Consider the following 21,950-nt stretch of genomic DNA (forward strand, 5'->3'; position numbering starts at 1 on the left):
CCAATACCATACACTTAGGTAATCATAATCATAAAAAAAGCCAATAACCATACAAAAATTTATAAACATATCTCATGAAAGTCAAGAACATAAATAATATATATATATATATATATATATATATATATATATATATATATATATATATATATATATATATATATCCCTGGGGATAGGGGATAGGGGAGCAAGAATACTTCCCATGTATTCCCTGCGTGTCGTAGAAGGCGACTAAAAGGGGAGGGAGCGGGGGGCTGGAAATCCTCCCCTCTCGTTTTTTTTTAATTTTCCAAGGGAAGGAACAGAGAATTGGGCCAGGTGAGGGTAGTCCCTCAAAGGCTCAGTCCTCTGTTCTTAGCGCTACCTCGCTAATGCGGGAAATGGCGAATAGTTTGAAAGAAAGAAAAGAATATATATATATATATATATATTTTCCCTGGGGATAGGGGAGAAAGAATACTTCCCACGTATTCCCTGCGTGTCGTAGGAGGCAACTAAAAGGGGAGGGAGCGGGGGGCTGGAAATCCTCCCCTCTCGTTTTTTTTTTAATTTTCCTAAAGAAGGAACAGAGAATTGGGCCAGGTGAGGGTATTCCCTCAAAGGCCCAGTCCTCTGTTCTTAACGCTACCTCGCTAATGCGGGAAATGGCAAATGGTTTGAAAGAAAAAGAAAATATATATATATATATATATATATATATATATATATATATATATATATATATATATATATATATATATATATATATCCCTGGGGATAGGGGAGAAAGAATACTTCCCACGTATTCCCTGCGTGTCGTAGAAGGCGACTAAAAGGGAAGGGAGCGGAGGGCTGGAAATCCTCCCCTCTTTTTTTTTTTTTGTTTTTCTCAAAGAAGGAACAGAGAAGGGGGCCAGATGAGGATATTCCCTCAAAGGCCCAGTCCTCTGTTCTTAACGCTACCTCGCTAATGCGGGAAATGGCGAAGAGTATGAAAGAAAAGAAAGATATATATATATATATATATATATATATATATATATATATATATATATATATATATATATATATATATATATTATCCCTGGGGATAGGGGAGAAAGAATACTTCCCACGTATTCCCTGCGTGTCGTAGAAGGCGACTAAAAGGGGAGGGAGCGGGGGGCTGGAAATCCTCCCCTCTCAATTTTTTTTAATTTTCCAAAAGAAGGAACAGAGAAGGGGGCCAGGTGAGGATATTCCCTCAGTGGCCCAGTTCTCTGTTCTTAACGCTACCTCACTAACGCGGGAAATGGCGAATAGTTTGAAAAAAAAAAAAAAAAAAAAAAATATATATATATATATATATATATATATATATATATATATATATATATATATATTTAATGAAGTCTGTTGGGGATGAGAGAGCTTGGGAAGTGAGTCAGTTGTTGTTCGCTGATGATACAGCGCTGGTGGCTGATTCATGTGAGAAACTGCAGAAGCTGGTGACTGAGTTTGGTAAAGTGTGTGAAAAAAGAAAGTTAAGAGTAAATGTGAATAAGAGCAAGGTTATTAGGTACAGTAGGGTTGAGGGTCAAGTCAATTGGGAGGTAAGTTTGAATGGAGAAAAACTGGAGGAAGTAAAGTGTTTTAGATATCTGGGAGTGGATCTGGCAGCGGACAGAACCATGGAAGCGGAAGTGGATCATACGGTGGGGGAGGGGGCGAAAATCCTGGGAGCCTTGAAGAATGTGTGGAAGTCGAGAACATTATCTCAGAAAGCAAAAATGGGTATGTTTGAAGGAATAGTGGTTCCAACAATGTTTTATGGTTGCGAGGTGTGGCCTATGGATAGAGTTGTGCAAAGGAGGGTGGATGTGCTGGAAATGAGATGTTTGAGGACAATGTGTGGTGTGAGGTGGTTTGATCGAGTAAGTAACGTAAGGGTAAGAGAGATGTGTGGAAATAAAAAGAGCACTGTTGAGAGAGCAGAAGAGGGTGTTTTGAAATGGTTTGGGCACATGGAGAGAATGAGTGAGGAAAGATTGACCAAGAGGATATATGTGTCAGAGGTGGAGGGAACGAGGAGAAGTGGAAGACCAAATTGGAGGTGGAAAGATGGAGTGAAAAAGATTTTGTGTAATCGGGACCTGAACATGCAGGAGGGTGAAAGGAGGGCAAGGAATAGAGTGAATTGGATCGATGTGGTATACCGGGGTTGACGTGCTGTCAGTGGATTGAATCAGGGCATGTGAAGCGTCTGGGGTAAACCATGGAAAGCTGTGTAGGTATGTATATTTGCGTGTGTGGACGTGTATGCATATACACGTGTATGGAGGTGTGTTGGACCATTTCTTTCGTCTGTTTCCTTGCGCTACCTCGCAAACACGGGAGACAGCGACAAAGCAAAAAAAAGAAAAAAAAAATATATATATATATATATATATCTTTTCTTTCTTTCATACTATTCGCCATTTCCAGTGTTAGCAAGGTAGCGTTAAGAACAGAGGACTGGGCCTCTGAGGGAATATCCTCACCTGGCCTCGTTCTCTGTTCCTTCTTTTGGAAAATCAAAAAAAAACGAGAGGGGAGGATTTCCAGCCCCCCGCTCCCTCCCCTTTTAGTCGCCTTCTACAACACGCAGGGAATACGTGCGAAGTATTCTTTCTCCCCTATCCCCAGGGATAATATATATATATATATATATATATATATATATATATATATATATATATATATGGAAAAAGGTGAGAACAATGGAATTAAGGGGAGTGGGGGAGGAATGGGATGTATTTAGGGAATCAGTGATGGATTGCGCAAAAGATGCTTATGGCATGAGAAGGTGGGAGGTGGGTTGATTAGAAAGGGTATTGAGTGGTGGGATGAAGAAGTAAAATTATTAGTGAATGAGAAGAGAGAGGCATTTGGACGATTTTTGCAGGGAAAAAATGAAATTGAGTGGGAGATGTATAAAAGAAAGAGAGAGGAGGTCAAGAGAAAGGTGCAAGAGTTGAAAAAGAGGGCAAATGAGAGTTGGGGTGAGAGAGTATCATTAAATTTTAGGGAGAATAAAAAGATGTTCTGGAAGGAGGTAAATAAAGTGCGTAAGACAAGGGAGCAAATGGGAACTTCAGTGAAGGGCGCAAATGGGGAGGTGATAACAAGTAGTGGCGATGTGAGAAGGAGATGGAGTGAGTATTTTGAAGGTTTGTTGAATGTGTTTGATGATAGAGTGGCAGATATAGGGTGTTTTGGTCGAGGTGATGTGCAAAGTGAGAGGGTTAGGGAAAATGATTTGGTAAACAGAGAAGAGGTAGTAAATACTTTGTGGAAGATGAAAGCCGGCAAGGCAGCAGGTTTGGATGGTATTGCAGTGGAATCTATTAAAAAAGGGGGTGACTGTATTGTTGACTGGTTGGTAAGGTTATTTAATGTATGTATGACTCATGGTGAGGTGCCTGAGGATTGGCGGAATGCGTGCATAGTGCCATTGTACAAAGGCAAAGGGGATAAGAGTGAGTGCTCAAATTACAGAGGTATAAGTTTGTTGAGTACTCCTGGGAAATTATATGGGAGGGTATTGATTGAGAGGATGAAGGCATGTACAGAGCATCAGATTGGGGAAGAGCAGTGTGGTTTCAGAAGTGGTAGAGGATGTGTGGATCAGGTGTTTGCTTTGAAGAATGTATGTGAGAAATACTTAGAAAAGCAAATGGATTTGTATGTAGCATTTATGGATCTGGAGAAATCATATGATAGAGATGCTCTGTGGAAGGTATTAAGAATATATGGTGTGGGAGGCAAGTTGTTAGAAGCAGTGAAAAGTTTTTATCGAGGATGTAAGGCATGTGTACGTGTAGGAAGAGAGGAAAGTGATTGGTTCTCAGTGAATGTAGGTTTGCGGCAGGGGTGTGTGATGTCTCCATGGTTGTTTAATTTGTTTATGGATGGGGTGTTAGGGAGGTGAATGCAAGAGTTTTGGAAAGAGGGGCAAGTTTGAAGTCTGTTGGGGATGAGAGAGCTTGGGAAGTAAGTCAGTTGTTGTTCGCTGATGATACAGCGCTGGTGGCTGATTCATGTGAGAAACTGCAGAAGCTGGTGACTGAGTTTGGTAAAGTGTGTGAAAGAAGAAAGTTAAGAGTAAATGTGAATAAGAGCAAGGTTATTAGGTACAGTAGGGTTGGGGGTCAATTCAATTGGGAGGTGAGTTTGAATGGAGAAAAACTGGAGGAAGTGAAGTGTTTTAGATATCTGGGAGTGGATCTGGCAGCGGATGGAACCATGGAAGCGGAAGTGGATCATAGGGTGGGGGAGGGGGCGAAAATTCTGGGAGCCTTGAAGAATGTGTGGAAGTCGAGAACATTATCTCGGAAAGCAAAAATGGGTATGTTTGAAGGAATAGTGGTTCCAACAATGTTGTATGGTTGCGAGGCGTGGACTATGGATAGAGTTGTGCGCAGGAGGATGGATGTGCTGGAAATGAGATGTTTGAGGACAATCTGTGGTGTGAGGTGGTTTGATCGAGTAAGTAATGTAAGGGTAAGAGAGATGTGTGGAAATAAATAGAGCATGGTTGAGAGAGCAGAAGAGGGTGTTTTGAAATGGTTTGGTCACATGGAGAGAATGAGTGAGGAAAGATTGACCAAGAGGATATATGTGTCGGAGGTGGAGGGAACGAGGAGAAGAGGGAGACCAAATTGGAGGTGAAAAGATGGAGTGAAAAAGATTTTGTGTGATCGGGGCCTGAACATGCAGGAGGGTGAAAGGAGGGCAAGGAATAGAGTGAATTGGAGCGATGTGGTATACCGGGGTTGACGTGCTGTCAGTGGATTGAATCAAGGCATGTGTATGGGGGTGGGTTGGGCCATTTCTTTCGTCTGTTTCCTTGTGCTACCTCGCAAACGCGGGAGACAGCGACAAAGCAAAAAAAAAAAAAAGAAAAAAAAAATATATATATTATATATATATATATATATATATATATATATATATATATATATGGTATTCCATGTGTGGCGGGGTGGTGATGGGAATGAATAAAGGTAGACAGTGTGAATTGTGGGCATGGGTATATACGTATGTGTCTGTGTGTGTATATATATGTGCACATTGAGATGTATAGGTATGTATATTTGCGTATGTGGACGTGTATGTACATACATTGTGTATGGGGGTGGGTTGGGTCATTTTTTCGTGTTTCCTTGTGCTACCTCGCAAACGCGGGAGACAGCGACAAAGCAAAAAATAATAAAATAGAATATATATATATATATATATATATTTTCCAAGGGAAGGAACAGAGGGGGCCAGGTGAGATATAGCGTTGGCTATGGATAGAGTTGTGTGCAGGAGGGTGGATGTGTTGGAAATGAGATGTTTGAGGACAATGTGTGGTGTGAGGTGGTTTGATCGAGTAAGTAATGTAAGGGTAAGAGAGATGTGTGGAAATAAAAAGAGCGTGGTTGAGACAGCAGAAGAGGGTGTTTTGAAATGGTTTGGGCACATGGAGAGAATGAGTGAGGAAAGATTTACCAAGAGGATATATGTGTTGGAGGTGGAGGGAAGGAGGAGAAGTGGGAGACCAAATTGGAGGTGGAAAGATGGAGTGAAAAAGATTTTGTGTGATCGGGGCCTGAACATGCAGGAGGGTGAAAGGAGGGCAAGGAATAGAGTGAATTGGATCGATGTGGTATACCGGGGTTGAGGTGTTGTCAGTGGATTGAATCAGGGCATGTGAAGTGTCTGGGGTAAACCATGGAAAGCTGTGTAGGTATGTTTATTTGCGTGTGTGGACGTATGTATATACATGTGTTTGGGGGTGGGTTGGCCATTTCTTTCGTCTGTTTCCTTGCTTTACCTCGCAAATGCGGGAGACAGCGACAAAGCAAAAAATATATATATATATATATATGGTATTCCATGTGTGGCAGGGTGGCGATGGGAATGAATAAAGGCAGACTGTGAATTGTGTGCATGGGTATATACGTATGTGTCTGTGTGTGTATATATATGTGTACATTGAGATGTATAGGTATGTATATTCGCGTGTGTGGACGTGTATGTACATACATTGTGTATGGGGGTGGGTTGGGTCATTTTTTCGTCTGTTTCCTTGTGCTATCTCGTAAACGCAGGAGACAGCGACAAAGCAAAAAATAATAAAATGAAATATATATATATATATATATATATATATATATATATATATATATATATATATATATATATATATATATATATACATATAGCATGGGCTATGGATAGAGTTGTGCGCAGGAGGGTGGATGTGCTGGAAATGAGATGTTTGAGGACAATGTGTGGTGTGAGGTGGTTTGATCGAGTAAGTAATGTAAGGGTAAGAGAGATGTGTGGAAATAAAAAGAGCGTGGTTGAGAGAGCAGAAGAGGGTGTTTTGAAATGGTTTGGGCACATGGAGAGAATGAGTGAGGAAAGATTGACCAAGAGGATATATGTGTCGGAGGTGGAGGGAACGAGGAGAAGTGGGAAACCAAATTGGAGGTGGAAAGATGGAGTGAAAAAAGATTTTGTGTGATCGGGGCCTGAACATGCAGGAGGGTGAAGGGAGGGCAAGGAATAGAGTAAATTGGATCGATGTGAGGCGTCTGGGGTAAACCATGGAAAGTTTTGTGGGGCCTGGATGTGGAAAGGGAGCTGTGATTTCGGGCATTATTGCATGACAGCTAGAGACTGAGTTTGTACGAATGGGGCCTTTGTTGTCTTTTCCTAGTGCTAACTCGCACACATTGGGGGGAGGGGGATGGTATTCCATGTGTGGCGAGGTGGCGATGGGAATGAATAAAGGCAGACAGTGTGAATTGTGTGCATGGGTATATATGTATGTGTCAGTGTGTGTATATATATGTGTACATTGAGATGTATAGGTATGTATATTTGCGTGTGTGGACGTGTATGTATATACATTGTGTATGGGGGTGGGTTGGGCCATTTCTTTCGTCTGTTTCCTTGCGCTACCTCGCAAACGCGGGAGACAGCGACCAAGCAAAATAAATAAAAATATAATATATTCCTATGAGTCCACTGGGAAAATGAAACACAATAAGTTCCCAAGTCCACTATCGTGTAGTAATTACATCATCAGGGGAGACACGAGAGAAATAAGTCAGTTTATACACAATGAAGAGACATAGCTATGATCCCATTTGGTAAACATGTGACTGTCCAAGACAGACAACAAGCGTATCATTATCTTATTATGTAGACAAGAAGGTGAATCGTTTACAAATTTTATCAACAATAAAGTTATCCTGTTTGTATAAACCTCCTCTAATATTAAGATTATAATTCTCTGTGTATTTAATAATAGAAGTTTCAATGATATTTCTCGTGGTACTAGAGTTAGAGTTAATAACTGAGATGGCATTACTCCAGGCAGTGCAATGATCATAGTTTTTAACATGATTAAAGAATGCATTTGATTTTTTCCTGTTCTTATACTATATATTTATACTATATTTATTATTTTATTATTATACTTTTGTCACTGTCTCCCACATTAGCAAGGTAGCGCAAGGAAACAGATGAAGGAATGGCCCAACCCACCCACATACACATGTATATACATACACGTCCACACATGCACATATACGTACCTATACATCTCAACGTATACATATACACACACACACACATGTACATAATTCGTACTGTCTGCCCTTATTCATTCCCGTCGCCATCCCGCCACACATGAAATGACAACCCCCTCCCCCTTGCATGTGCACGAGGTAGTGTTAGGAAAAGACAACAAAGGCCACATTCATTCATGCTCAGTCTCTTGCTGTCATGTATGATGCACCGAAACCACAGCTGCCTTTCCACATCCAGGCTCCACAAAACTTTCCATGGTTTACCCCAGATGCTTCACATGCCCTGGTTTAATCCATTGACAGCACTGTCAACCCTGGTATACCACATCTTTCCAATTCACTATATTCCTTGCACTCCTTTCACCCTCCTGCATGTTCAGGTCCCAATCACTCAAAATCTCTTTCACTTCATCTTTCCATCTCCAATTTGGTCTCCCACTTCTCCTCGTTCCCTCTACCTCTGACACATATATCCTCTGTCAATATTTCCTCACTCATTCTCTCCATGTGACCAAACCATTTCAAAACACCCTCTTCTGCTCTCTCAACCACACTCTTTCATTACTTAATCAAACCACCTCACACCGCATATTTTCCTCAAACATGTCATATATATATATATATATATTATTTATTTATTATATTTATTTTGCTTTGTTGCTGTCTCCCGCGTTAGCGAGGTAGCGCAAGTAAACAGACGAAAGAATATTATTTATATTTGATTGCTGTTTCCTATGTCACTGAGGTAGTGCAAGGAAACTAATGAAGAAAGAATGACTCATCCACTCATATACACATATATATGCATAATCACCCATACATGCACATATACGTACATATACATACACATATGCAGACATATACATATGCCTTCATCGATTTCTGGCACTGCCCCATCCCACAGGAAACAGTATTGCTACCCCCTGCTTCAGTGAAGTGTGCCAGGAAAACAGACAAAAAAGGCCACATTTGTTCACACTCAGTCTCTAGCTGTGATGTCTAATGCACTGAAACAACAGCTCCCTATCCACATCCAGACCCCACAGACCTTTCCATGGTTTACCTCAAACATTTCACATGCCAGATATCTTAAATATTTCATTACAATTCATCAGTTCACTTCTGTGTTAATGTTGGTAGTTTGTCTCCATGCTAAGTCATGTCTGTTTAGTTCTCATTACCAGATGATATTGGTTACAGAGTTGTTTCAGTATGCTGCTGAGTAGAATGAGAAGGTACTCATGAGTCACTGGGAGAGTACAGCTAGACATTCGGTGTTCTGTGAGGCATGAGCAAGATTTTGGTGCAAGGGCTCTATTGTGGAGAGAGTAGAGCAGTATATTTGAAACCATGTGTTAGTCAGTTTTGTCATTCTATCTGTGTCATAACTCGATTAGAAAAATGGTGTCATCATAAGCAAAATTTTTAAATCTAAGCATCCACTCTGTATTTTCAAAGACAAAAGAGCAGAATTCAAGATCATAAAGGCAGTAATAAACTGATTTTAGACTAACTTTTTTGTCCCCAGTAATAATCATTAAAGCAGAAAATCTAATTCAAATTATTATCTGCCTTAAAGTTTTATATCATAATTCAATGAAGATGAAGTTTTACTATAGCTGATTTTAGTGTAAAAGTTCAAGTTCATGGAGTTCGATCTGATGTGGCTTCACGTACTTATGGTATGCTTGAGTTGTGGAGGGAGTCAATCCTGCTTCAAAATCTCAGCTTATTTCAAAATTACATGTATCAATAGCAAGCATATGATTAGTGTTTTTGGAAAGTCTTGTTAACCAATTAAAGATACAGTAATTTATATATGATTTATGTAATGATTGTCTAAGAAAGTTTTTACTGTATTTTCAACACTAATATTAACTTTTCTTTTGCGATATATCATATTAAGCCACTTTCACTACACAAATACTTTGGCATGATGTAAGTATTGATAATGGTTTTGGATATGTGACCACTTTTGCAGTATAAACTCTGTTTTTGTTAATGCACACTTAATCACATCATGCAATGATATTTAGTTACGTTGGCGTCCTCTACAGGTAGGGTCGGGTACTGAGAGTCAGATGTGTGGCAGAAAAAGCAGAACAGGAGTGTGGCAGGGCCAAGACACTACCTTCAAGATACGCTCGTGCCCCTACTGTTCCTACTCAACCAGTGTTGCTACCAATCTCAGGAACCATATGCGCACTCACACAAAAGAGAAGCCCTTTTCCTGTTCATACTGTTCCTACCGTTCTACAACTAAAGATCATCTTGTAAAACATATCTGCATTCATACTGGCGAGAAGCCTTATGCATGTCCCTATTGCTCTTACCGTGCTGTTCAGAAAGGCAATTTGAAGAATCATATTTTGACCCGTCATGAATTTGGCAGTTAAGTTGTCTGACAGATTAGGCTCCTCCTTTCTTTACATCTTCATAATCTGTATCATGATAGATATTCACAAATGATTACTGAACACCTGTAATCCTTCAGTGGACAGAGAGTATTTTGGTGTACATGATGCATTTCTTACTTTTTTTTAATAAAAAAAAAAAATCAGAATTTGCCATCTTAATATTCATCAGTATGTCACTTATTTATATATTGTTTTCCTTCGGACTAAAAGCTTAAAAGAAAGTTGTGCATTATAATCTTGGCATATTGCTTTTTACGCTGATTTGTATTAATTAATGTATTTCTAAAGTTGGCATTGGCATTGGATTTCTTACACCAAACTCCATTTGATCTGATTCGGCTTTAAATAACTGGAAATACTTATAGCAAGAAAGTACATGTATCACATTTATGGTAAATAATACCTTGCAGTTTTTATTGAAATTCCAAGTGTTGATTCTCTCCAATAAAGAATAGCAGTGAATCATTTTGTTTTTTCTTTCAAACTAATGTGGTATAATATATATATATAAAAACAATGTTAGAACTTACATAGGCCTATGATCACATAAAAGTTGTAGCTATTAAATATGTGTTGGTCACAGCAATGGAAAAATGTCATAGTACTTTACAACTCTATATAACTTCATGGAATCTTCTTTCTTGGTGTAGGTAATCATCCTCAGGATCTCAAGGTCATGTAAACAAAAACAGCATTCAGTGAATTTAACCTTTGCAGATGATTTTTAACAGGCTCATGTCTCAGATGCTCAAAAGTTCTATTCTGAATTTGATTTTGCAGTTAACCTATGTCTCAAGATGTAAAATGATAGGTTTCTTCATATATATAGTGTTCACAAAAAACTTTATCCACCCCCATATATTTTCAAAGGGGATACCAAGCTAAGGTCTATTGTGGGTGCAAGCATATGACACTCAGGATGAAATCAACATACATGTCATCGCTGAGATTAGTATTTCCAACAGTGTGAGCACCACCAACCTGCCTCAGCATGCCTCATGCTTTCTTGGGGAAGGGTGTTTTTCCTTACTCTTCCTGGCTGCCTCTTCACTTTGAGAATTTTGCTTCTGGGTACTGTATTTCTTCTACCTATACTTCAAGATGGTTGGCTTTTACCTTCATAAGATAAGAAACCCCAAATTCTCACTGCAAGCAAAAAATGAGGATACACATAAGATTTTTAGGAAAACTGGACAATCAGAACACAATCCAGTGGCTGGTTCATGCAACACTTCATCAGTGCCTCACCTCAGTCAAGAAATCAAGACCCTATGGACTAAAGAGATGGACTGAGAATACTTCAGGAACCTTGCCAGATCCATGCCTGGATGTCAGCTGTTATTAATCATGGCAAAAGGAGAGATGATAAAGTGCTAGAATGTAAGTCATTTACTTTAAAAATGATACAGCGCTGGTGGCGGATTCATGTGAGAAACTGCAGAAGCTGGTGACGGAGTTTGGTAAAGTGTGTGGAAGAAGAAAGTTAAGAGTAAATGTGAATAAGAGCAAGGTTATTAGGTACAGTAGGGTTGAGGGTCAAGTCAATTGGGAGGTGAGTTTGAATGGAGAAAAACTGGAGGAAGTGAAGTGTTTTAGATATCTGGGAGTGGATCTGTCAGCGGATGGAACCATGGAAGCGGAAGTGGATCATAGGGTGGGGGAGGGGGCGATAATTTGGGGAGCCTTGAAAAATGTGTGGAAGTCGAGAACATTATCTCGGAAAGCAAAAATGGGTATGTTTGAAGGAATAGTGGTTCCAACAATGTTGTATGGTTGCGAGGCGTGGGCTATGGATAGAGTTGTGCGCAGGAGGATGGATGTGCTGGAAATGAGATGTTTGAGGACAATGTGTGGTGTGAGGTGGTTTGATCGAGTAAGTAACGTAAGGGTAAGAGAGATGTGTGGAAATAAAAAGAGCGTGGTTGAGAGAGCAGAAGAGGGTGTTTTGAAATGGTTTGGGCACATGGAGAGAATGAGTGAGGAAAGATTGACCAAGAGGATATATGTGTCGGAGGTGGAGGGAACGAGGAGAAGAGGGAGACCAAATTGGAGGTGGAAAGATGGAGTGAAAAGGATTTTGTGTGATCGGGGCCTGAACATGCAGGAGGGTGAAAGGAGGGCAAGGAATAGAGTGAATTGGAGCGATGTGGTATACAGGGGTTGACGTGCTGTCAGTGGATTGAATCAAGGCATGTGAAGCGTCCGGGGTAAACCATGGAAAGCTGTGTAGGTATGTATATTTGCGTGTGTGGACGTGTGTATGTACATGTGTATGGGGGGGTTGGGCCATTTCTTTCGTCTGTTTCCTTGCGCTACCTCGCAAACACGGGAGACAGCGACGAGGTATAAAAAAAAAAAAAAAAAAAAAAAATATATATATATATATTTTTATATATATTTATTTTGCTTTGTCGCTGTCTCCTGCGTTTGTGAGGTAGCACAAGGAAACAGACAAAAGAAATGGCCCAACCCACCCCCATACACATGTATATACATACACGTCCACACACGCAAATATACATACCTATACATCTCAATGTACACATATATATATATATACACACACAGACACATACATATATACCCATGCACACAATTCACACTGTCTGCCTTTATTCATTCCCATCGCCACCTCGCCACACATGGAATACCATCCCCCTCCCCCCTCATGTGTGTGAGGTAGTGCTAGGAAAAGACAACAAAGGCCCCATTCGTTCACACTCAGTCTCTAGCTGTCATGCAATAATGCCCGAAACCACAGCTCCCCTTCCAGATCCAGGCCCCACACAACTTTCCATGGTTTACCCCAGATGCTTCACATGCCCTGATTCAATCCACTGACAGCATGTCAACCCCGGTATACCACATCGATCCAATTCACTCTATTCCTTGCCTGCCTTTCACCCTCCTGCATGTTCAGGCCCCGATCACTCAAAATCTTTTTCACTCCATCTTTCCACCTCCAATTTGGTCTCCCACTTCTCCTCGTTCCCTCCACCTCCGACACATATATCCTCTTGGTCAATCTTTCCTCACTCATTCTCTCCATGTGCCCAAACCATTTCAAAACACCCTCTTCTGCTCTCTCAACCACACTCTTTTTATTTCCACACATCTCTCTTACCCTTATGTTACTTACTCGATCAAACCACCTCACACCACACCTTGTCCTCAAACATCTCATTTCCAGCACATCCATCCTCCTGCGCACAACTCGATCCATAGCCCACGCCTCGCAACCATACAAAATTGTTGGAGCCACTATTCCTTCAAACATACCCATTTTTGCTTTCCGAGATAATGTTCTCGACTTCCACACATTCTTCAAGGCTCCCAGGATTTTCGCCCCCTCCCCCACCCTATGATCCACTTCCGCTTCCATGGTTCCATCCGCTGCCAGATCCACTCCCAGATATCTAAAACACTTTACTTCCTCCAGTTTTTCTCCATTCAAACTTACCTCCCAATTGACTTGACCCTCAACCCTACTGTACCTAATAACCTTGCTCTTATTCACATTTACTCATAACTTTCTTCTTTCACACACTTTACCAAACTCAGTCACCAGCTTCTGCAGTCTCTCACATGAATCAGCCACCAGCGCTGTATCATCAGCGAACAACAACTGACTCACTTCCCAAGCTCTCTCATCCACAACAGACTTCATACTTGCCCCTCTTTCCAAAACTCTTGCATTCACCTCCCTAACAACCCCATCCATAAACAAATTAAACAACCATGGAGACATCACACACCCCTGCCGCAAACCTACATTCACTGAGAACCAATCACTTTCCTCTCTTCCTACATGTACACATGCCTTACATCCTCGATAAAAACTTTTCACTGCTTCTAACAACTTGCCTCCCACACCATATATTCTTAATACCTTCCACAGAGCATCTCTATCAACTCTATCATATGCCTTCTCCAGATCCATAAATGCTACATACAAATCCATTTGCTTTTCTAAGTATTTCTCACATACATTCTTCAAAGCAAACACCTGATCCACACATCCTCCACCACTTCTGAAACCACACTGCTTTTCCCCAATCTGATGCTCTGTACATGCCTTCACCCTCTCAATCAAAACCCTCCCATATAATTTACCAGGAATACTCAACAAACTTATACCTCTGAAATTTGAGCACTCGCTCTTATCCCCTTTGCCTTTGTACAATGGCACTATGCATGCATTCCGCCAATCCTCAGGCACCTCACCATGAATAACCTTACCAACCAGTCAATAATACAGTCACCCCCTTTTGTAATAAATTCCACTGCAATACCATCCATATTTTATTTTTATTTATTTTGCTTTGTCGCTGTCTCCCGCGTTAGCGAGGTAGCTTAAGGAAACAGACAAAAGAATGGCCCAACCCGCCCACATACACATGTATATACATACATGTCCACACACGCACAATATACATACCTATACATCTCAATGTACACATATATATACACACACAGACATATACATATATACACATGTACATAATTCATACTGTCTGCCTTTATTTGTTCCCATCGCCACCTCACCACACATGGAATAACAACCCCCTCCCCCTCATGTGTGTGAGGTAGCGCTAGGAAAAACACCAAAGGCCCCATTTGTTCACACTCAGTCTCTAGCTGTCATGTAATGATGCACCGAAACCACAGCTCCCTTTCCACATCCAGGCCCCACACACTTTGCATGGTTTACCCCAGATGCTTCACATGCCCTGGTTCAACCCATTGACAGCACGTCGACCCCGGTATACCACATCGTTCCAATTCACTCTTCCTTGCATGCCTTTCACCCTCCTGCATGTTCAGGCCCCAGTCACTCAAAATCTTTTTCACTCCATCTTTCCACCTCCAATTTGGTCTCCCACTTCTCCTCGTTCCCTCCACCTCTGACACATATATCCTCATGGTCAATCTTTCCTAACTCATTCTCTCCATGTGACCAAACCATTTCAAAACACCCTCTTCTGCTCTCTCAACCACACTCTTTTTATTACCACACATCTCTCTTACCCTATTATTACTTACTCGATCAAACCACCTCACACCACATATTGTCCTCAAACATCTCATTTCCAGCACATCCACCCTCCTGCACACAACTCTATCCATAGCCCATGCCTTGCAACCATACAACATTGTTGGAACCACTATTCCTTCAAACATACCCATTTTTGCTTTCCGAGATAATGTTCTCGACTTCCACACATTCTTCAAGGCTCCCAGAATTTTCGCCCCCTCCCCTACCCTATGATTCACTTCCACTTCCATGGTTCCATCTGCTGCCAAATCCACTCCCAGATATCTAAAACATTTCACTTCCACCAGTTTTTCTCCATTCAAACTCACCTCCCAATTGACTTGTCCCTCAACCCTACTGTACCTAATAACCTTGCTCTTATTCACATTTACTCTCGGCTTTCTTTTTTCACACACTTTACCAAACTCAGTCACCAGCTTCTGCAGTTTCTCACAAGAATCGGCCACCAGCACTGTATCATCACCGAACAACAACTGACTCACTTTCCTAGACCTTTCATCCACAACAGACTGCATACTTGCCCCTCTTTCCAAAACTCTTGCATCCACCTCTCTAACAACCCCATTCATAAACAAATGAAACTACCATAGAGACATCACACACCCCCTGCCGCAAACCTACATTCACTGAGAACCAATCACTTTCCTCTCATCCTACACGTACACATGCATTACATCCTCGATAAAAAACTTTTTACTGCTTCTAACAACTTGCCTCCCACACCATATATTCTTAATGCCTTCCCCAGAGCATCTTTATCAACTCTATCATATGCCTTCTCCAGATCCATAAATGCTACATACAAATCCATTTGCTTTTCTAAGTATTTCTCACATACATTCTTCAAAGCAAACACCTAATCCACACATCCTCTACCTCTTCTGAAACCACACTGCTCTTCCCAACCTGATGCCCTGTACGTGCCTTCACTCTCTCAATCAATACCCTCCCATATAAGAATATATGGTGTGGGAGGCAAGTTGTTAGAAGCAGTGAAAAGTTTTTATCGAGGATGTAAGGCATGTGTACGTGTAGGAAGAGAGGAAAGTGATTGGTTCTCAGTGAATGTAGGTTTGCGGCAGGGTGTGTGATGTCTCCATGGTTGTTTAATTTGTTTATGGATGGGGTTGTAAGGGAGGTTAATGCAAGAGTCCTGGAAAGAGGGGCAAGTATGAGTCTGTTGGGGATGAGAGAGCTTGGGAAGTGAGTCAGTTGTTGTCGCTGATGATACAGCGCTGGTGGCTGATTTCATGTGAGAAACTGCAGAAGCTGGTGACTGAGTTGGTAAGTGTGTGGAAGAAGAAAGTTGAGAGTAAATGTGAATAAGAGCAAGGTTATTAGGTACAGTAGGGTGAGGGTCAAGTCAATTGGGAGGTGAGTTTGAATGGAGAAAAACTGGAGGAAGTGAAGTGTTTTAGATATCTGGGAGTGGATCTGTCAGCGGAATGGAACCATGGAAGCGGAAGTGGATCATAGGTGGGAGGGGGCGAAAATTTTGGGAGCCTGAAAAATGTGTGGAAGTCGAGAACATTATCTCGGAAAGCAAAAATTGTATGTTTGAGGGAATAGTGGTTCCACAATGTGTATGGTTGGAGGCGTGGGCTAGATAGAGATGTCGCAGGAGGATGGATGTGCTGGAAATGAGATGTTTGAGGACAATGTGTGGTGTGAGGTGGTTTGATCGGTAATTAACGTAAGGGTAAGAGAGTGTGTGGAAATAAAAAGAGCGTGGTTGAGAGAGCAGAAGAGGGTGTTTTGAAATGGTTTGGGCACATGGAGAGATATGAGTGAGAGGATTGACCAAGAGAATATAGTTGTCGGAGGTGGGGGAACAGAGGAGAAGAGGAGACAATTGGAGGTGGAAAGATGGAGTGAAAAGATTTTGTGTGATCGGGGCTGAACATGCAGGAGGGTGAAAGGAGGGCAAGAAATAGAGTGAATTGAGTCATGTGGTATACAGGGGTTGACGTGCTGTCAGTGGATTGATAGCAAGGCATGTGAAGCGTTCTGGGTAAACCATGGAAAGCTGGGTAGGTATGTATATTTGCGTGTGTGGACGTGTGTATGTACATGTGTATGGGGGGGGGGGTTGGGCCATTTCTTCGTCTGTTTCCTTGCGCTACCTCGCAAACGCGGGAGACAGCGACAAGGTATAAAAAAAAAAAAAAAATAATTTCCCAGAATACTCAACAAACTTAATACCTCTGTAATTTGAGCACTCACGTTTATCCCCTTTGCGTTTGTATAATGGCACTATGCAAGCATTCCCCCAATCCTCGGCACCTCACCATGAGTCATACATACATTAAATAACCTTACCAACCAGTCAACAATACAGTAACCCCTTTTTTAATAATTTCCACTGATTTGGTGTGAGAAAACTGCAGAACGTGGTGACTGAGTGTGGTAAAGTATGTGAAAGAAGAAAGCTGAGGTAAATATGAATAGAGCAAGGTTATTAGGTGCAGTAGGTTTGAGGGACAAGTCAATTGGGAGGTAAGTTTAGTAGAGAAAAACTGGAGGAAGTAAAAGTGTTTAGATATCTGGGAGTGGATTTGGCAGTGGATGGAACCCATGGAAGCGGAAGTGATATCTAGGGGGGAAGGGGGCGAAAGTTCTGGGAGCGTTGAAGAATGTGTTGGAACTCGAGAACGTTATCTTGGAAATCAAAATGGGTATGTTTGAAAGAATAGTGGTTCCAACAATGTTATGTGGTTGCGAGGCGTGGGCTATAGAAGAGTTGTGCGGTGGAGGATGGATGTGCTGGAAATGAGATGTTTGAGGACAATATGTGTGTTAGGTGGTTTGATCGAGTAAGTAATGAAAGGTAAGAGAGATGTGTGGAAGTAAAAAGAGTGTGGTTGAGAGAGCAGAAGAGGTTGTTTTGAAAGGGTTTGGTCACATGAAGAGAATGGTGAGGAGGAAAGATTGACAAAGAGGACATATGTGTCAGACGTGGAGAACAAGGAGAAGTGGTAGACCAAGTTGGAGGGGGAAAAGATGGATGAAAAAGATTTTGAGTGTGATCGGGGCCTGAACATTGCAGGAGGGTGAAAGGCGTGAAGGAATAGAGTGAATTGGAAACGATGTGGTTATACTGGGGTCGACGTGCTGTCAATGGATTGAACCAGGCATGTGAAGCGTCTGGGGTAAACCATGCAAAGTGTGTGGGGCCTGGATGTGGAAAGGGAGCTGTGGTTTCGGTGCATTATTACATGACAGCTAAGACTGAGTGTGAACGAATGGGGGCCCTTTTGGTGTTTTTCCTAGCGCTCCTCGCACACATGAGGGGGAGGGGGTTGTTTATTCCATGTGTGGCGAGGTGGCGATGGGAACAATTTAAAAGGAGCAGTAAGAATTAAGTAATGTGTATATATGTATATATCTGTGTGTGGAATAATTGGTATGCATGGGGTGTTTAGTGTTGTAAATGGAAATGGTGAAAAGCTTGTAGATTTATGTGCTGAAAAAGGACTGTGATTGGGATATGGTTTAAAGCGAGATATACATAAGTATACTTATGTAAGTAGGAGAGATGGCCAGAGAGGTTATTGGATTAGTGTTTTAAATTTACAGGCGTTTCGAAAAGAGGGGACTTTTGGATGTCAATGTGCTGAGAGGTGCAACTGGAGGGATGTCTGAACATTATCTTGTGGGGGCAAGGTGAAGTTTTGTTTTTGGGTTTTCAGAAAAGAAGAGTGATGTTGGGGGGTAGAAGGGGGTGAGAGTAAAAAAGGGGGGAGGTTGGGGAAAGGGGACCTGTGTGAAGAAAGTATCAGGAGAGACTGTTTACGAATGGAAAAAGGTGAGAACAATGGAAGTAAGGAGTGGGGGAGAATGGATGTATTTTGGGAATCAAATGATGGATTGCGCAAAAGATGCTTGTGGCATGAGAAGAAGGGAGGTGGGTTTTAGAAAAGGGTTTTGGTGAGTGGGGATGAAGAAGTAAGGTATTAGTGAAGAGAGAGAGAGGCAATTTGGCGGGTTTTTGAAAGGGAAAAAAAGCAATTTAGTGGGAGAAGTATAAAAAAAAGGACAGGAGGTCAAGAGAAAGGTGCAAGAGGTGAAAAAGGGAAAATGAGATTTGGGGTGAGAGATTTATCAGTAAATTTTGGGGAGAATAAAAAGATGTTCTGGAGGAGGAAAATAGGGTTTGCGAAAGGGACAAGGAGAAAAGGGGAAACTTCAGTGAAGGGGTAAGGGGAGGTGATAACAATAGTGGTGTGTAGAAGGGGGAGGAATGAGTATTTGAAGGTTTGTTGAATGTGTTGATGAAGAGGTAGCAAAATATAGGTGTTTTGGGTAGAGTTGGTGTGCAAAGTGAGAGGGTTAGGGAAAATGATTTGAAAACCAGGGGAAAGAGGTGGGAAAGTTTTTGGAAGATAAAACCCGGAAAAAGGAAGCAGGTTTGGATGGTATTGCAGTGGAATTTATTAAAAAGGGGGGGGACTGTATTGTTGACTGGTTGGTAAGGTTATTTAATGTATGTGATCAGGGGTGAGGTTCCCTGAGGATTGGCAGAATGCGTGCATAGTCCCAATTGTACAAAGGAAAAAAGGGGTTTAAAGAGTGATGCTAAAATTTAAACAGAGGTATAAGTTGTTTGAGTATTTGAGTTAATTTATGGGAGGGTATTTGATTAAAAAGGGTGAAGCATGTACAAGCATCAGGTGGGAAAGAGCAGGGGGGGGGGTTTCAGAAGTGGTAGAGGAATGTGTGGATCGGGTTTTGCTTTGAAGAATGTATGTGAGAAATATTAGAAAAGCAAATGGATTTGTATGTGCATTTATGGATCTGGAGAAGGCATATGATAGAGTTGATAGAGATGCTTCTGTGGAAGTGTATAAGAATATATGGTGTGGGTGGCAAGTTGTTAGAAGCAGTGAAAATTTTTTTTATCGAGGATTTTAATGGATGTGTACGTGTAGGAAAAAGAGGAAAGTGTTTGGTTCTAGTGAATGAGGTTTGGGGCAGGGGTGTGTTGATGTCTCCTGGTTGTTAAATTTGTTTATGGATGGGGTTGTTAGGGAGGTAAATGAAAGAGCCCTTGGGGAAAAGAGGGAAAGAAATGAAGTCTGTTGGGGATGAGAGAGCTTGGGAAGTGAGTCAGTTGTTGTTGGGGATGATACCGCGGGTTTCGGATTCATGTGAGAAACTGCAGAAGCTGGAGACGGAGTTTGGTAAAGTGTGTGGAAGAAGAAGTTAAGAGTAAATGTGAATAAGAGCAAGGTTTTAGGTACAGTGGGTTGAGGGTCAAGTCAATTGGGATGAGTTTGAATGGTGAAAACTGGAGGAATAAAGTGTTTTAGATATCTGGGAGTGGATCTGTCAGCGGATTGGAACCATGGAAGGAAGTGGATCATAGGGTGGGGAGGGGCGAAAATTTGGGAGCCTGGAAAAATTTTGTGGAAGTCGAAAAACTTATCCGGAAAGCAAAAATGGGTATGTTTGAAGGAATAGTAGTTAACAATGTTGTATGGTTGCGAGGCGTGGGCTATGGATAGAGTTGTGCGCAGGAGGATGGATGTGCTGGAAATGGTTTTTTGAGGAACAATGTGTGTTTTGTGTGGTTGGGTCGAGGGAAAGTAAGTAAGGGGAAGAGGATGTGTTGGAAATAAAAAGGGGCTGGTTGAGAGAGCAGAAGAGGGTGTTTTAAAATGGTTTGGGAAAATGGAAGAATGGTGAGGGAAAAATTGCCCAAAAGGATATTGTGTCGGAGGGGGAGGAAGAGGAGAAGAGGGAGACCAAATTGGAGGTGGAAAGATGGGGGTGGGAAAAAAATTTTGTTTTGGGTCGGGGCCCGAAACATGCAGGGGGTGAAGGAGGGCAAGGAATAAGGGGAATTTTGGGGCGATGTGGTATAAAAGGGGTTGAGTTTTGTTTAGTGGATTGAATAAAGGCAGGAAGGTCCGGGGTAACCATGGAAAGCTGGGGGAGGATGTATATTTGTGTGTGTGGAGTGTGTATGTACAGTGTATGGGGGGGGTTGGGCCATTTCTTTGTCTGTTTCCCTTCCCCTACCTCGCAAACGCGGGAGACAGCGAAAAGTATAAAAAAAAAAAAAAAAAAATCTGTGTGTGTTATATATGTGACATTGAGATTTTTTAGGTATGTTTTATTGTGCATGGGTGGACTTTTATGTATATACATGTGTATGTGGGCGGGTTGGGCCATTCTTTTTTGGGGCTGTTTTTCCCTTGGGTACCTCGCTAACGCGGGGAACAGCGACAAAGAAAATAAATAAATAAATGAAATGATATATTATTTATATATATATATATAAATATATATATATATTTATTATAATTTATATATTATTTATGTTGTGTTTTTTGTGTGTGTTTTGTGTGTGTTGGGGTGTGTATATTTACTTCTTTTTTACTAAGGAAGATAGGAACAAATTTATAAAGGTCTGATTTGCAAAATCCATCTGTGGCTGTTTTGTATAATGTACCATCCAAAGCTAACCCATGGTTCTTTCATACTTTACTGTGTCTGCTCATTATGTAGGGTTCACCCCATTACAGCACATCATCCTATTTATATCAATGACCCTGTTTATTTACCCATGCTTTCTACCGTGAATTTTAAAGCCATAGTTTTACTCTATTTTTCCCTCTTTGGGTTTTCCCCCCTCCCCATTGTATACCCTCTTCTGACATGTGGGTATTCTTAGGTTTTTCTTTGTTATCCTCTTTATGTTTCCAAATCTGAACAACCTATGTCAATTTCATAGTCAAATGCTCTTTTCCCACCCCTTTTTCTCTTACAATTTATACCTTATTGATCAACATAATTAAATTTTATGTTTTGGTTTTGTCATTTTTTTCCCCACATGTTCCCCTTTCCTTTCTTTTTCCTGTAGGACAACTATACTTTTAAAAATTCCCC

General features: G+C 41.3%; 1 protein-coding gene and 1 long non-coding RNA gene across 4 annotated transcripts in view; one reads left to right on the top strand and one right to left on the bottom strand.

The window, feature by feature from the left end:
• Positions 1–10,322, top strand: part of LOC139747080 (uncharacterized) — a 488,827-nt gene extending 478,505 nt beyond the window's left edge. Inside the window, exon 6 of the mRNA XM_071658878.1 lies at positions 9,644–10,322. Coding sequence (XP_071514979.1) covers positions 9,644–9,982 — 339 coding nt within the window. The 3' untranslated portion in view covers positions 9,983–10,322. The remainder of the gene's footprint in view (positions 1–9,643) is intronic.
• LOC139747081 (uncharacterized) overlaps positions 1–21,950 on the bottom strand; it is a 57,069-nt gene that overhangs the window by 15,658 nt on the left and 19,461 nt on the right. Inside the window, exons 2-3 of one of the 3 annotated variants that reach the window (XR_011712307.1) lie at positions 10,534–11,149; positions 9,920–10,027 (exon numbers count right to left, since the gene is read on the bottom strand). This is a non-coding gene — a long non-coding RNA (uncharacterized lncRNA). Of the gene's footprint in view, positions 1–9,919; positions 10,028–10,533; positions 11,543–21,950 lie in introns of those variants that run through there. The other 2 variants (XR_011712306.1, XR_011712308.1) reach the window with 2 other exon arrangements.

The sequence above is a fragment of the Panulirus ornatus genome, chromosome 67, assembly GCF_036320965.1.
Source record: "Panulirus ornatus isolate Po-2019 chromosome 67, ASM3632096v1, whole genome shotgun sequence".
Classification (NCBI taxonomy): Eukaryota; Metazoa; Arthropoda; class Malacostraca; order Decapoda; family Palinuridae; genus Panulirus; species Panulirus ornatus.